Below are 14,499 nucleotides of genomic sequence, written 5' to 3'. Positions count from 1 at the left end.
TTGAAAGATATACATGTGAGAAGCCATTATTTTTACCACATTACATCATCATATTTAAACTAAACAGACCTATTGCGAGCCTAAGAGCGAGAATTATTGTTAATCAGAAGCATAAAACCAACTTTTGTCAATTTTCAATCAGGTGAGATTCGAACTGGTACACGCTCCATTTTCGCTCTCTCTCTTCTCCCCCCTTTCTTTCCCCCCCCCCCCCCCCGAACAGACTATTGTTCCCCAGCTTTTGCGGAGTCGGTAGAGCATGAGACTCTTAATCTCAGGGTCGTGGGTTCGAGCCCCACGTTGGGCGCTTGTATTTTTGGAAGGTGTGGAGTTCATATCCCAACAAGTCGTAATAAATAAAAACTTTACATTACTGATGTGCAGCAGAGGCCATTTGTAATGTGTGCAAAGATTACCAAAAGTAGTCACTTACCCTCTGTGTGACCATAACTTTTTGTCATTCCTGTTACCAAATTAGAAAAACTCTCCACATATTAACAATCAGTGACTCTCTCTCTCTTCGATATTTTACTCTATGAACTGTTTGGGGGGAAATATGTCACGTCATTCCAATTCTTATACTTATACTTATTTAATCAATATCTACAAGAAATGTTGTTTAAGTGGGTACAGCATGTGCGACTCTACTCCGAGCTCCTCCCGGCTAATTGAGCTCCTCACCCGATCTCGAAGGGTGCGCCCAGCCACCCTGCGAAGGAAGCTCATTTCGGCCACTGCTATCTTCGATCTTGTCCTTTCGGTCAATACCCAAATCTCATGACCATAGGTGAGGGTGGGAACGTAGATCGATCGGTAAATCGAGAGCTTTGCCCCCGACTCAGCTCCCTCTTCACCACAACAGTCCGATACAGCGACCGCATCACTGCTGACGCCGCACCGATCCGTCTGTCCATCTCATGCTCCATCCGTCCCTCACTCGTGGCAAATTTTGTCATTCCTGTTACTCTCATTTCTGTTACCATTCTGAGGAAGAGAAGAAGGAAAAATCCATTCAGCAAATGAAAAAGAGAGAGTGAGATGGCCCCCATACATGTTTGTACACCTAAACATATGCCATTGAAAAAATATATAGGAAAATAATTTTAAAAAAATGTTTTGGGGCGGTTTTAACAGATTTTGGTGGAATGACCCACACACTAATCTATCTGAGCTTGAGCTGTTTTATTAAGAAGAAGGTAAAAATTCCAGCATCAAGATGTGCAGGATGGAAAGAGATAAACCCCAACGGACTTGCAGCTGTAATTGCAGCAAAAGGTGGTTCCACAAACTATTGACTCAGGGGGTATTGATACTTGTGCACACCCCACTTTTCAGGTGTTATTCATAAAAAAGTTCAAAATCATGTATACATTTCACTTCACTTTTTCACAATTGTGTTTCACTTAGTGTGTGACTTTCACATAAAATGATGAACTAATTATGAACTAAATATATTTGTGGACCGCAGTGAGGAAAATGTCGAAAAGTTAAAGGGGGATTACGGATACTTTTTCAATCACTGTAAAGGCCTTTTCACTTTACTGGAGAGTGCCTTGGTTTATCTGTTATTTGAATAACTGTCTCTACTCCAATGGCAATGTTCAAATCCAGGCTGAAAACTGTTCTTTTTATCTGTGCATATGACACTGAAACTATAATCTGCACTCTTAATTATTACTGTAAATAATATATTTTTATGTTGCTTTCTTGTAATATCATGTAACCATGAAGCACTTCACAATGACGAGACTGTATTGAGTGAATTCTTTATTATAAGCTTTAATACAAGTTTATTCCACGGTTTGTTCATGTAAACCATTAAAGTTTCTCCTTATATTAACACGTAGATATTTACAAACGCAGCCGAGTCGACCAAACAATTACCGTCCTCACACAATCTTCAAAAACATTTAAAACTTTGTTCAAAAAGTGTCTTTTTTGACTCAATTTGGGCCAAAATGTGCCAACGTGACGTCATAAAGCTCTTCATGCAACACCGTACATTAATCAGAGCCACAGTCCCATCATGCAACAGGGCTGTTTCTTTAAATACAGTACAATACGAACGCACAGAGAACAGTGAAGCTGAACAAACCCCAGAACTAAAACTGCTTTGCAGCTGCAGCGTTAATGAAGTCTTCAAATCTTCAACTAATGATTTAGAAAGTTCCTGAAGTGCTTCTGCAGTCTGTGGAACCAGCTTCAGACCTGGCTATCTCAGGCTTGTACTTAACAATACTTCTGAAGGTGTTTCCCAAAGACTTTTTCCAATGTTTAATTCCAAGCCGGTTTTGTTAAGCTTAATACCTTAAAAAAAACAGGACTAGCTTGTTCAAAAACTACGTAATCTTTGTAACCAATATGTCACAATACAAACCCACAAATTTAAATCTGGCTCTATTATTATTTCAATTTTGTCGCCAAAATAATTTTTATTACCAGAGCTAATCCTGGACTAAACCGGGACTAACCCAGCACTGACCCGGGCCCGTCCTACAGGACCATGGTAGGGATATGGTGGACCAGGGCCGCGGGGTGTGGAGGTGGAGGAGGCGTGTTGTGTCCTATGTGCACAGCTGCCCCGCTCACGTGCACGCCCGCCGCTCCGACATGCACGCCCGCTGCCACCCCCAAGTGCACACCCGCCCCTCCCTCTGAAGTCGGGCGGTGGCGTGCACTCTTCTGATGGGCCCGGAGACCTGCCAAAACAGATAGAGCAACGTTTAATTAAGAGTCATCTATGATACTCACTAAACCAGGGACATATGCAGCCATTGCTCTTGAAAATGTTAAAACATGAACACAGGTTGACTGATTAACGAATCAAAAATGTTATTATTTCAATGTTATTCAAATTGTTTGGATCATTTTTCACTTTGCCATAGAAATGAAGTATATTGAGAGAATGAAAAGGCTTTGGTGTCTGGACTAAAGCCTCTGGAGGTCCAGATTTGGACCCAGGTCCACCAGTTGGGGTTCCCTGTCCTACACCTTCCCACCGCGCCACCCCTGCACCAATAAAATGCCCCCTCGGGCCCGGTAGGTAACTGCGAGCTGTGAGTATGTACCTATAAGCTGTGAGTAGGTGGTTACATAAGAGTTGTTTGTAGGTACTTATGAACTGTGAATAGGCGGACTGAGGTACCTATGAGCTGTGAGTAGACTGTCAGTACCTATGAGCTGTGAGTAGACTGTCAGTACCTGTGAGCTGTGAGTAGACTGTAGGTACCTGTGAGCTGTGAGTAGACTGTAGGTACCTATGAGCTGTGAGTAGACTGTCAGTACCTGCGAGCTGTGAGTAGACTGTAGGTACCTATGAGCTGTGAGTAGGCTGTGGGTACCTGTGAGCTGTGAGTAGACTGTAGGTACCTGTGAGCTGTGAGTAGACTGTAGGTACCTATGAGCTGTGAGTAGGCTGTGGGTACCTGCGAGCTGTGAGTAGACTGTAGGTACCTATGAGCTGTGAGTAGACTGTAGGTACCTATGAGCTGTGAGTAGGCTGTGGGTACCTGCGAGCTGTGAGTAGACTGTAGGTACCTATGAGCTGTGAGTAGGCTGTGGGTACCTGTGAGCTGTGAGTAGACTGTAGGTACCTATGAGCTGTGAGTAGACTGTCAGTACCTGCGAGCTGTGAGTAGACTGTAGGTACCTATGAGCTGTGAGTAGGCTGTGGGTACCTGTGAGCTGTGAGTAGACTGTAGGTACCTGTGAGCTGTGAGTAGACTGTAGGTACCTATGAGCTGTGAGTAGGCTGTGGGTACCTGCGAGCTGTGAGTAGACTGTAGGTACCTATGAGCTGTGAGTAGACTGTAGGTACCTGTGAGCTGTGAGTAGACTGTAGGTACCTGTGAGCTGTGAGTAGACTGTAGGTACCTGTGAGCTGTGAGTAGACTGTAGGTACCTGTGAGCTGTGAGTAGACTGTAGGTACCTGTGAGCTGTGAGTAGACTGTAGGCAACTGTGAGCTGTGAGTAGACTGTAGGTACCTGTGAGCTGTGAGTAGACTGTAGGCAACTGTGAGCTGTGAGTAGACTGTAGGTACCTGTGAGCTGTGAGTAGACTGTAGGTACCTATGAGCTGTGAGTAGACTGTCAGTACCTGCGAGCTGTGAGTAGACTGTAGGTACCTATGAGCTGTGAGTAGGCTGTGGGTACCTGTGAGCTGTGAGTAGACTGTAGGTACCTGTGAGCTGTGAGTAGACTGTAGGTACCTATGAGCTGTGAGTAGGCTGTGGGTACCTGCGAGCTGTGAGTAGACTGTAGGTACCTATGAGCTGTGAGTAGACTGTAGGTACCTGTGAGCTGTGAGTAGACTGTAGGTACCTGTGAGCTGTGAGTAGACTGTAGGTACCTGTGAGCTGTGAGTAGACTGTAGGTACCTGTGAGCTGTGAGTAGACTGTAGGTACCTGTGAGCTGTGAGTAGACTGTAGGCAACTGTGAGCTGTGAGTAGACTGTAGGTACCTGTGAGCTGTGAGTAGACTGTAGGTACCTGCGAGCTATGAGTAGACTGTCAGTACCTGTGAGCTGTGAGTAGACTGTCAGTACCTGCGAGCTATGAGTAGACTGTAGGTACCTGTGAGCTGTGAGTAGACTGTAGGTACCTGTGAGCTGTGAGTAGGCTGTAGGTACCTATGAGCTGTGAGTAGACTGTCAGTACCTGTGAGCTGTGAGTAGACTGTAGGTACCTATGAGCTGTGAGTAGACTGTCAGTACCTGTGAGCTGTGAGTAGACTGTAGGTACCTGCGAGCTGTGAGTAGACTGTAGGTACCTATGAGCTGTGAGTAGACTGTCAGTACCTGTGAGCTGTGAGTAGACTGTAGGTACCTGCGAGCTGTGAGTAGACTGTAGGTACCTATGAGCTGTGAGTAGGCTGTGGGTACCTGCGAGCTGTGAGTAGGCGGACTGGCACACCACACACTTGTAGGGCCGCTCCCCCGTGTGCAGGCGGACATGGTTGCGCAGGGTGGACGACTGGCTGAAGCGGCGGTTGCAGAAGCGGCAGACGAAGGGCTTGTCCAGCGTGTGGATCCTCATGTGGGAGCGCAGGTTGGAGCGGGAGTTGAACCCGCGATGGCAGATCACGCAGCGCATCCGGCCCACGCTCAGACCGGGAGCCACGACCGGGACCACGCCGGGGGCCACGGGCTCCATGTGGAACTCGTCTGAACAAAGACACGGCACGGTCAGATAGCACATCAGCAGCGCAAGATAGATGGTCAACGAGATGGTCGTCTGGTTTGGAGCATCACTGTCCTCGTGCCAGGCGTGCCAGGACTGTTGGTAGATCAACCAGTCATGACAGTGAAACGTCACACATACATCAACCAATCAGCTGAACCCTGAGCGTTGTGATGAGTAAAGGTTGCAGACACAATTTAATTGAGAAACAGTTCTGTCATTAGAACAAATAAAGGGTACTCTAAATGATCAATGGTACCTTACTCCTTTGAAGGTAAAGTTTGCTTTGAAAGTAGTAAGGTTTCATTAATGACTTTGAGTAAAGTTTACTCTAAACTGTAGCCCCTAAAATACCTGAGCCCTTATAAGACCTGCTGTTATGGTCGGGTTTTTTCCAGAGTTACTCTTCTGTCAGAAACCATGAGTGACAGTAACATGACGCTAAGACATTATGGCCGTTATCAGTAAGAAGGCTCAGGCCTCACTGTTCTTCAGTCTGTCACAGACCGACAGGTGAAGAAGGAAGTCATGGAGGTTCTGCTTTAGACAGAACTTTACTCATGTGCGGTAAATTCTTAAACTAAAGTAAGTAGTGATTAAATTAAACATCGGTTGAACCAAAAAAATTCTTTGAATTTTTTAAAAACTTAAACAAACCAAAAAAACACAAAATTGATGCAGATAAAGGTTGAATAAAATGTCCATATTTATTATCAGATGTAGAGTCATGTGTGTCCCAGTTCCTCTGAGTCATGGTGGGTCATGATGGACCATGACAGATGTGGACAGGACTGTGAAAGATCTACTTTGACTGTGCAGTCAACAGTTTTAAGTAACTGATGTTGAAGAAAAGAACCTCATGAGCTTCTGTAACAGGGGCCTGTCCACATCTGTTCTGCTGCACCATGACACAGAGGAACTGGGACACACATGACCCTAGTCAGGTAATATATGGATTTCATTTTTCAACCGTAATCTGCATTAATCATGTGATTTTTTTTTCTTCTGTTTAATAATAATTCTCATTTTATGTTTAATTTATTCACTACTTACTTAAGTTTCAGAATTTACAGCACATGAGTAAAGTTCTGTCTAAAGCAGAACCTCCATGACTTCCTTCTTCACCGATCGGTTTGTGACAGACTGAATATAACAGCCACAATGTATTTAGCATCATGTTTCCGTCACTCATGGTTTCTGACAAAAATGTAACTCTGGAAAAAGCCTGGACCATAACAGCAGGTCCTATAAGAGCTGAGGTATTTTAGGGGCTACAGTTTAGAGTAAATAAGCAAGTAATTAAGTTAAGTTAAGTTACTACTTTGTAAAGAGTAAGGTTTCATTGATCATTTAGAGTATGCTTTTTTTGTTCTAATGACAGAACTGTTACCCATTTAAATTGTGGCAATTTGTGTCTGCAATTTTTTTGAGCAACCTTTACTAATCACAACTTACAGTGTAGCCACTAACCTTAAGGATAGTGGGCGGGTCGCTAATCAGAATACGTCTCTGATTGGATGATGAATGTCCACGCTTTACCAACTATCCTAGGAAAACTATTTTTCTTTTCTTAGGCTCTGGACTTCACCAGGACTTAACCAGGACTAAACTGGGCCTAAGGTAGGACTTGAACCGGGACTGACCGCTCTTGCTCTTCTTGCTGTGGTCCTCGTCTCCTCCGGGAATGCCTGGGATTCCGAGGAACGTGTTGTGAGAGTTTCCGTACCAAACCAACAGCTCCTGGTCCGGAGGGATGGTCTGAGGACAGAGGCACAGTTTAATATCAGTGCCTGAAGAGACTAAGGCATAAGCAGAGGAACGTTAGACTAAAACTAAATCAAAAGTCAAAGGTCAAGACACTAAAACTATGACTAGGTATTGTAAAAGACTAAGTTGATCTTCAAAAATGGTCTTGTGGCTCATTTAACCCCAGAGGCGGCACGGTAGCGCAGCGGTTAGCGCCTCCACTTCACAGCTAGAAGGTACCGGGTACAATTCCCACCAGGATGGGGCCTTTCTGTGTGGAGTTTGCATGTTCTCCCCGTGTCTGCGTAGGTTTCCTCCGGGTACTCCGGTTTCCCCTACCACTAAAAACACGTGCAATAGGTGAATCCTCCAGTCAGGTGATTCTGACCATCAGCCTGGCTCCAGATCATGGAGATGGGTCCCCGGGCGCAGCACGGCCATCGACCACTGCTCCTTACGGGTCGCCCCAGCGGCATCGAAGGATGTGTTAAATGCAGGGGACAATAAAGTATACAAAGAACAAACAAGAGTTTTTTTTTTTATGTTTCCTATTAGCAATATTATGCAGAAAAATTACAATATATTTTTGTTTCACCACCTGCTGATTATGAATTTTTTCTCTAAAACACCCCAAATAATTAAATGTAATATATCATTTTAATTTGGTCGTCTCGATCCAGAACCATCAATAAACAAAACTAAATACATTTAAATGATATGAGGCTCTTTCAAACAGTCCCTTCTTTAAATTTTTATTTCGTTTTAGGAGTCGCCTAAATTATCTGCAGATTTTAGTCACAGTTTTTGGTCTCATTACGGTTTTTGCTTTCGTTTTGAATCTGCTTTGAGCCACAGAAACGCTGATGTTTCGACGACATGTTTCACCTCCACTGCTTTGTAGAAGATGCTGGCTCCGACCTGCACCACCTCCAGGTTCTGCTCCTGCTCATTGCGTGCGCACTTTATGTAGGTCATCCAGCTCCTCTGGTCCTCCTGACTGGCATCAATGAAGTAGCGCACCGTCCCGTCCTCGTTGAACACCTGAACGCACCACAGACTGGGTTTAGCCGAAGCACACAGACTCCCGAACATTCTCAGGCATTTAGAAGGAAAAGGCAAATATGTAAACACATTTTGAAATATTCTTATTCATTTCAGCATTTGACTATTTTTATTAATACTGCTAATTTTTCCTTTTTTTCTTTTATTTAATCGTTTTTTGCTTGTTTTCTTGTTGTCAGAGTGAGTGTGCACTGTGCGGTTCGTCCACCAGAGGGAGCCACAGAACAGAGCACTGGTTCATATCATGTCTCCAGCGACAGAAAAAAAGTGATTTTTGTTCTTCGGGTCCAATATTTCTTTAAAAATGCATTTCAGCTATAAATGGAGCCAAGATCCAGCTCCAGCGAACATTTTTTTTTTTACATAAAATGTCGTTTTTAATCCGCCAAAGAGCCCCACACTTTACTTATTCACCTGTCTGAAGTCAGGACTGAGCAAAACAGATCACATATAAATTAAGAAAGGATGAAATAAATAAATATATTCTATATCCCTCATATTGATCAATCTCTAATTTCCGTTCCATTATACACTGTTTGACCATAAAAAGTCCTTGTGTCCGTACCTCCCACATGAGGTTGTTGTTCTTGAACAGGTCGATGTGTTCGGGCGACACCAGGCGCCCGGTGAACGGACCCATCTCCGTCCCGGCTTTGATCCAGGTCTTAGAGAAGATCCCCAGACCCTCGCCTTAAACCGACACAGACATTTACAGCGTTTGGACCAAGCACAAGGAAATATAATTAATAATTAATATATTTGATGTTCTGTACCTGGGACAGAGCTCTGGGCGATGATGACTTCACTGGGCAGCACCAGACTGGACAGTTTCTGCACCTCTGCACAAAAAACACACCCATCATTAAAATCTTTTCTTACAATGGTACAGCAGTGCCCCAAAGGGTGTGGAGCGCACACATGAGTGTGCACACATGAGTGAGAAAAGCAGTGTGCTCCGCTTCGCACACTGCTGTCCAATTACACGTGGACAAAACGAGCGCAAAGCGTTCCCCTCCCCTCAAACACTCACTAACACACACGTTCTGTGCACATACATATACAATGCACAGAGCCCAAAAAAGACAATAGGCGACTGAGAGTCCGAGTTCACTGATGGGCACGAAGTGTGTCCTTGATCTAAACCTGATGTGAATAGATCGAGAACCACAGAACGTTTCCTCATCGCTGTAAAACATGCAACATACATTATCTGTAGAAACTGAAATAAGAAAAAACATTAAGCCCTGCGCACTAGAGTATCCAATGTGTGAATGGGTCTTAATTCCAATGATCCTGAACATCACTCTTCCTGGAGCCGTCCATGTTGGAGCCTGATGGTTCTCTTAAGAGCCGTCCATGTTGGAGCCTGATGGTTCTCTTAAGAGCCGTCCATGTTGGAGCCTGATGGTTCTCTTAAGAGCCGTCCATGTTGGAGCCTGATGGTTCTTTTCAGAGTCGTCCATGTTGGAGCCTGATGGTTCTCTTCAGAGTCGTCCATGTTGGAGCCTGATGGTTCTCTTCAGAGTCGTCCATGTTGGAGCCTGATGGTTCTCTTCAGAGTCGTCCATGTTGGAGCCTGATGGTTCTCATTAGAGCCGTCCATGTTGGAGCCTGATGGTTCTCTTCAGAGTCGTCCATGTTGGAGCCTGATGGTTCTCTTCAGAGTCGTCCATGTTGGAGCCTGATGGTTCTCTTTAGAGCCGTCCATGTTGGAGCCTGATGGTTCTCTTCAGAGTCGTCCATGTTGGAGCCTGATGGTTCTCTTCAGAGTCGTCCATGTTGGAGCCTGATGGTTCTCATTAGAGCCGTCCATGTTGGAGCCTGATGGTTCTCATTAGAGCCGTCCATGTTTGAGCCTGATGGTTCTCATTAGAGCCGTCCATGTTGGAGCCTGATGGTTCTCTTTAGAGCCGTCCATGTTGGAGCCTGATGGTTCTCATTAGAGCCGTCCATGTTGGAGCCTGATGGTTCTCATTAGAGCCGTCCATGTTGGAGCCTGGTGATTCTCTTTAAAGCTGTCCATGTTGGAGCCTGATGGTTCTCATTAGAGCCGTCCATGTTGGAGCCTGATGGTTCTCATTAGAGCCGTCCATGTTGGAGCTTCATGGTTCTCTTTAGAGCCGTCCATGTTGGAGCCTGATGGTTCTCATTAGAGCCGTCCATGTTGGAGCCTGATGGTTCTCATTAGAGCCGTCCATGTTGGAGCCTGATGGTTCTCATTAGAGCCGTCCATGTTGGAGCCTGATGGTTCTCTTTAAAGCCGTCCATGTTGGAGCCTGGTGATTCTCTTTAAAGCTGTCCATGTTGGAGCCTGATGGTTCTCATTAGAGCCGTCCATGTTGGAGCCTGATGGTTCTCATTAGAGCCGTCCATGTTGGAGCTTCATGGTTCTCTTTAGAGCCGTCCATGTTGGAGCCTGATGGTTCTCATTAGAGCCGTCCATGTTGGAGCCTGATGGTTCTCATTAGAGCCGTCCATGTTGGAGCCTGATGGTTCTCATTAGAGCCGTCCATGTTGGAGCCTGATGGTTCTCATTAGAGCCGTCCATGTTGGAGCCTGATGGTTCTCATTAGAGCCGTCCATGTTGGAGCCTGGTGGTTCTCTTTAAAGCCGTTCATGCTGTAGACATCTGCTCACGTTTGTTCCGCGGAGAAGGACCTTTGTCTCCTTCGTGTAATTGTGAAAAAATTATTGTGTCGTCGCTCTTTCTGCGCCGCAGCTGGCCGTGTCGCGTCATTCCGGGAACCACGTGATCCTCGCCCCGTCTTCCTTTAAACTCGTTTCAAACTCCCATTATGGCAGGGGTTAATCTGCGCGGCACGACACCTTTTTAACGTCACTGCGCATTTCACGGTCCACGCCAGAGCGTGAAACCGCAGCGACGTAAACGAGATGCGGATTAAGGCACGGCACAAAAGGCGCACGAGACGAGAGCCGGGCCTTCACACGCGCATTAGACAGAGAGGGGGCCCCGCGGACAGACGGGACAGCAACACGGGATTAAAGCCATGTCACGGAGCCAATGAAAACGAATGAGGCCAATAACAGGTGCGCGCGAGACAAGGCCATTCAGACAGGGCACAAAGGCGAGACATTAGCCCCCTCAAGTGGTCAATTATTGAGCATTTAAATGTCATGAATCCGAAAGCAGAACGGACCGAGCGGGATTAAGGAGGAGATTAACACCAATGAACTTTATGAAGATGCGGGCTTAGTTTTCCCCAAATATTCAAACGAAAATATTCCAGAAATAATAATAATAATAATAATAATAATAATAATAATAATAATAATAATAATAATAATAATAATAATAATAATAATTTTGCAAATACAAAGTGTTTGTCTCGAGACTTTGTTCTATATTATGGGTTAATGTGTTTAATTGTCCCATAAACTTGCGTGTTTGTTTTGCCGAGTCCTGTTTCCAGGCGCGTGACTCGCAAAACGACAGGAGAGACTAATTTGTTCTGTGATCGATCGTCAATTTTCATCATCAGTTTAACTCGCGAAGAGCATCGAAATATCAACAATCCGTGTGTTCTTCTTTGTGCTTTTTATTTTAGATGCGTAAGTCTTTTCAGAACACCTCTGGTTTTGCCACGTTTCGTCTCGAATCTCAACCGAACGTATCCTCATTTTACACAAATAAGGATTCCTTAAATTCCCTTCGCGGGAAAAAAAAATATTATTATCAGAAGGACGAAAACATAATCCGTTACATTTGCAACATGAGGCCTTCCTCAGAGGGCCCTGAACAAAAAACGGACCCTCGCGCTTTTTCTGAATACTGATTTCGAATCAAATAGACTAAAAAGATTATAATGAAGACGTGTCAAAGGGCCTGGGTTCAGTTGAATCCACTCAGGTGTTTTCTTTTCCTTTGGCCTAAACATTTATAGCGGGGCCTTTTGAAATAACAAGCTGCATTATGATCCTGAGCTCGTGTCACAGAAAAGCGAAAGTGGGAACTAAAATGATGTTTTAAAGACGGAGTTTGTGTTTTGTTCGTGAGCGACAAACGCGTCACAAATAGTCACGAAGCGCATCTGTCCCTCCAACAACAGGTGCGTTTGGAGCGCAGGATCAGCGGGATAAAAGCATGGACTCGTTTTCTGCAGAATATGGCTCAAATAAAAGCATATCAAAATAAATCCTGCTCTGGTTTAGTTCTCCTAAACAACAGTCTGCTCAACTAACGGATTACAAAACAGTACAAAATAATGGACAATGTACAAAATAAAAAAAAAATATTTTAGACATTTTGGGTTTTATTCTCTGCACTCCGCTAATTGTAAAAATGGGTGAATTTGAATGCATACAACTGAACTTTACGCACGAAACTTGAACTCTATGGACAAGGTTTGGCTGAAAAGGCTAAATGGAAATGTCAGAGTGTGTGTGGTGTGTGTGCGTAAAGATCCGTTATTTAGATAAATATCAATATTTAGATATTTGCGAATTTGGAAAAAAATAAACCAAGGTGATTAAATGACGCAGAAATGATCCACTGACCTCCGGAGAACGACTGCGCGAGCACCTCCGCGGTGAACGCCGTCTTGGGGCTCGGGCTCGGGGCCGTGCGCTCCTCGTGCTGCGGGTGCTCGCCCAGCACGTGCCTCCAGCGGCCGTACAGGAAGCTGTGCAACACGTCCGACGTGATGATGTCGGCGAGGGACAGTGGCACCGCGGCGGCGGGCTGCGGCTTGAAGGCGGCTTTGAGGCCCAGGCTGGAGCCGGGGAGAACCGAGCCCATGGCGGCAAGAGGCGAGAGGAGGCCCCGTGGGGGGAGGAGGGGCAGTGGGGGTGAAGTGATGAAACCCGCCGGGAAAAAGAGAGGGACCTGCGCAGAGAGTCAGGCGTCACTCAAGTAGTTAGAGAAATAAAGGACAACATTTTGTTGAATTTGTGTTCTTTTGCCCCTTTAATAACTGAACATAAGATCCATCTATTTATTCTGACTTGTTTCACAGGATCCTGTTCTCCGGCACATTTCCCTGAGTGTCTGAGTGTTTCTTCAGATCAATAAAGTCCAAATAACAGTGATTCCCAACTCAGGACTCACCATAATCCCAGGACGGCGAACCAAAAAAACAATTGCATTTCTCATAGCCTTCCTCATAGGTGATGACCAAAACTACAGTCATATGAACAGATTCACACCTTTCTTTACTTTAACAGCGCGAGCACCGAGTCCAGTAAAGACTTAAAGAATGAAACACTCAAGTGTCTGCTTTTACCGAAGGACAGACCCGATTTCATTCATTACTGGGAAAATTAAAAAGGTAAAGGTTTTAAATGGGTTTTCGATTTTACTGAGAAAATATCATGTTGTGCGTCAATTCAACAAAGTAACAGAAATATCTTATTCAAATTTGGATTAAGCTCTACTTGGAATTCTCTGATCCCACTTTTTCTTCACTTTTTTCTTGAGTGCCAGGCCTGTTATTTCAAACATCAGTCCATCTCGGGTATAAATCTGTAGTGGAAAGCTTCTTGAGACATTTGGAAATGCTGTAATTAAACCCCGATTCAAATTAATTTTAAGAATTAGTCTCTTAATTTGATGAACTGTTTGTGCAAACTTTTTACAATTCCTACTAACCTGTGTTGTTTTGTGCCTTTTACGCCATCGCTAAAACGCAAATCTGACTTTTACGCGCAATTTACGCACAGCTATTCTCCATATGTGTAAGCAGAAAACTGTTTTTCACTGATGCTCGAGTAATTATTAGTCTCTGAGCTCGTGTCAAACACCCTTCTCTTGATTCCTAAATATTTCCTCTCCTCCACGCACCTCTGCACAGCGGTCCAGTCCGGGAACAGCGCACTCTCCTCTGGCTGCGATGGTGGATTTCCCCCGGGGGAGCAGGAGCCGCGCGTTCCGCAGGTCACGGAGTCAAACCGAGCAGATCAACCTTTCTCTGACGCCGGGGCGAAGGGTCAGAGCTCTGGTGGTTTCACCCGGGGAAGAGGTGCACAAGAGCCGGAGCCGAGTAAAGCGACCTCTCCCGCGGGGGCGAAGGCGCACACGGCGGGGACAGGGGCTCCTTGTTTTAGGGGAAGTTTCTTGGATGTGTCCTGGTGGTTTGCGAGCGCGGGTGTCTCTGCTGCGCGCCGTGCGGAGGCCCAGATATCAATCAGCAAATACGTTCAAATAAATCCCTTGGTCCAAAAGGCGCCTGTTGATTTCTTCAGTGATATTGGTCAAATGCGGAGACGCGCTGACGCAGGTCCTTATAAAGACACGCGCCACCACCACCACCACCTCCTCCTCCTCCTCGTGTGCGCTCGTGCCTGCAGTGAAAGCCCGCGCGCGTGCGTGTGGGCGCTATTGAAAGCCCCGTAATAATGATGTTGTTGTTTGGAGACCTGCGCGCGCTTCAGGGTCACGGCTCCCGGCGCTTTGGATAAAGATCAGAGTCTGAGACCATTTCACTCGGAACTTTGACTGAAAAGAAAGGAGGGGGAAATGCTGATTCTATGTTGATTCTGTGTATAATGCTCTGGTT

The 14,499-nt window shown here is 45.3% G+C and overlaps 1 protein-coding gene across 1 annotated transcript; it reads right to left on the bottom strand.

The window, feature by feature from the left end:
* Positions 1-2,434: 2,434 nt before the first annotated feature.
* Positions 2,435-14,179, bottom strand: LOC306980442 (PR domain zinc finger protein 12-like). The gene is made up of 8 exons (XM_079579827.1): positions 13,785-14,179; positions 12,503-12,830; positions 8,761-8,826; positions 8,553-8,677; positions 7,811-7,966; positions 6,823-6,937; positions 4,882-5,163; positions 2,435-2,699 (listed from the first exon to the last, which is right to left on the bottom strand). Exons 2-8 carry the CDS (start codon positions 12,741-12,743, stop codon positions 2,494-2,496), a joined length of 1,191 nt encoding a protein of 396 aa, XP_079435953.1. The 5' UTR covers positions 12,744-12,830; positions 13,785-14,179; the 3' UTR covers positions 2,435-2,493.
* Positions 14,180-14,499: the final 320 nt, after the last annotated feature.

The sequence above is a fragment of the Gobius niger genome (assembly GCF_951799975.1).
Source record: "Gobius niger genome assembly, chromosome: 1".
In the NCBI taxonomy this organism is placed as follows: domain Eukaryota; kingdom Metazoa; phylum Chordata; class Actinopteri; order Gobiiformes; family Gobiidae; genus Gobius; species Gobius niger.
The sequence above is the reverse complement of the archived record's forward strand: the minus strand, read 5'-3'. Positions and strand labels throughout refer to the sequence as shown.

Bases quoted from the DNA above. Each gene is read 5' to 3' on its own strand.
- LOC306980442 (XM_079579827.1), bottom strand. From the start codon at position 12,743: ATGGGCTCGGTTCTCCCCGGCTCCAGCCTGGGCCTCAAAGCCGCCTTC. The intron at 8,827-12,502 runs GTCAGTGGATCA...TTTTTTGTGCAG, and splicing joins CGCGCAGTCGTTCTCCGGAG to AGGTGCAGAAACTGTCCAGT. The intron at 8,678-8,760 runs GTACAGAACATC...TGTCGGTTTAAG, and splicing joins CGCCCAGAGCTCTGTCCCAG to GCGAGGGTCTGGGGATCTTC.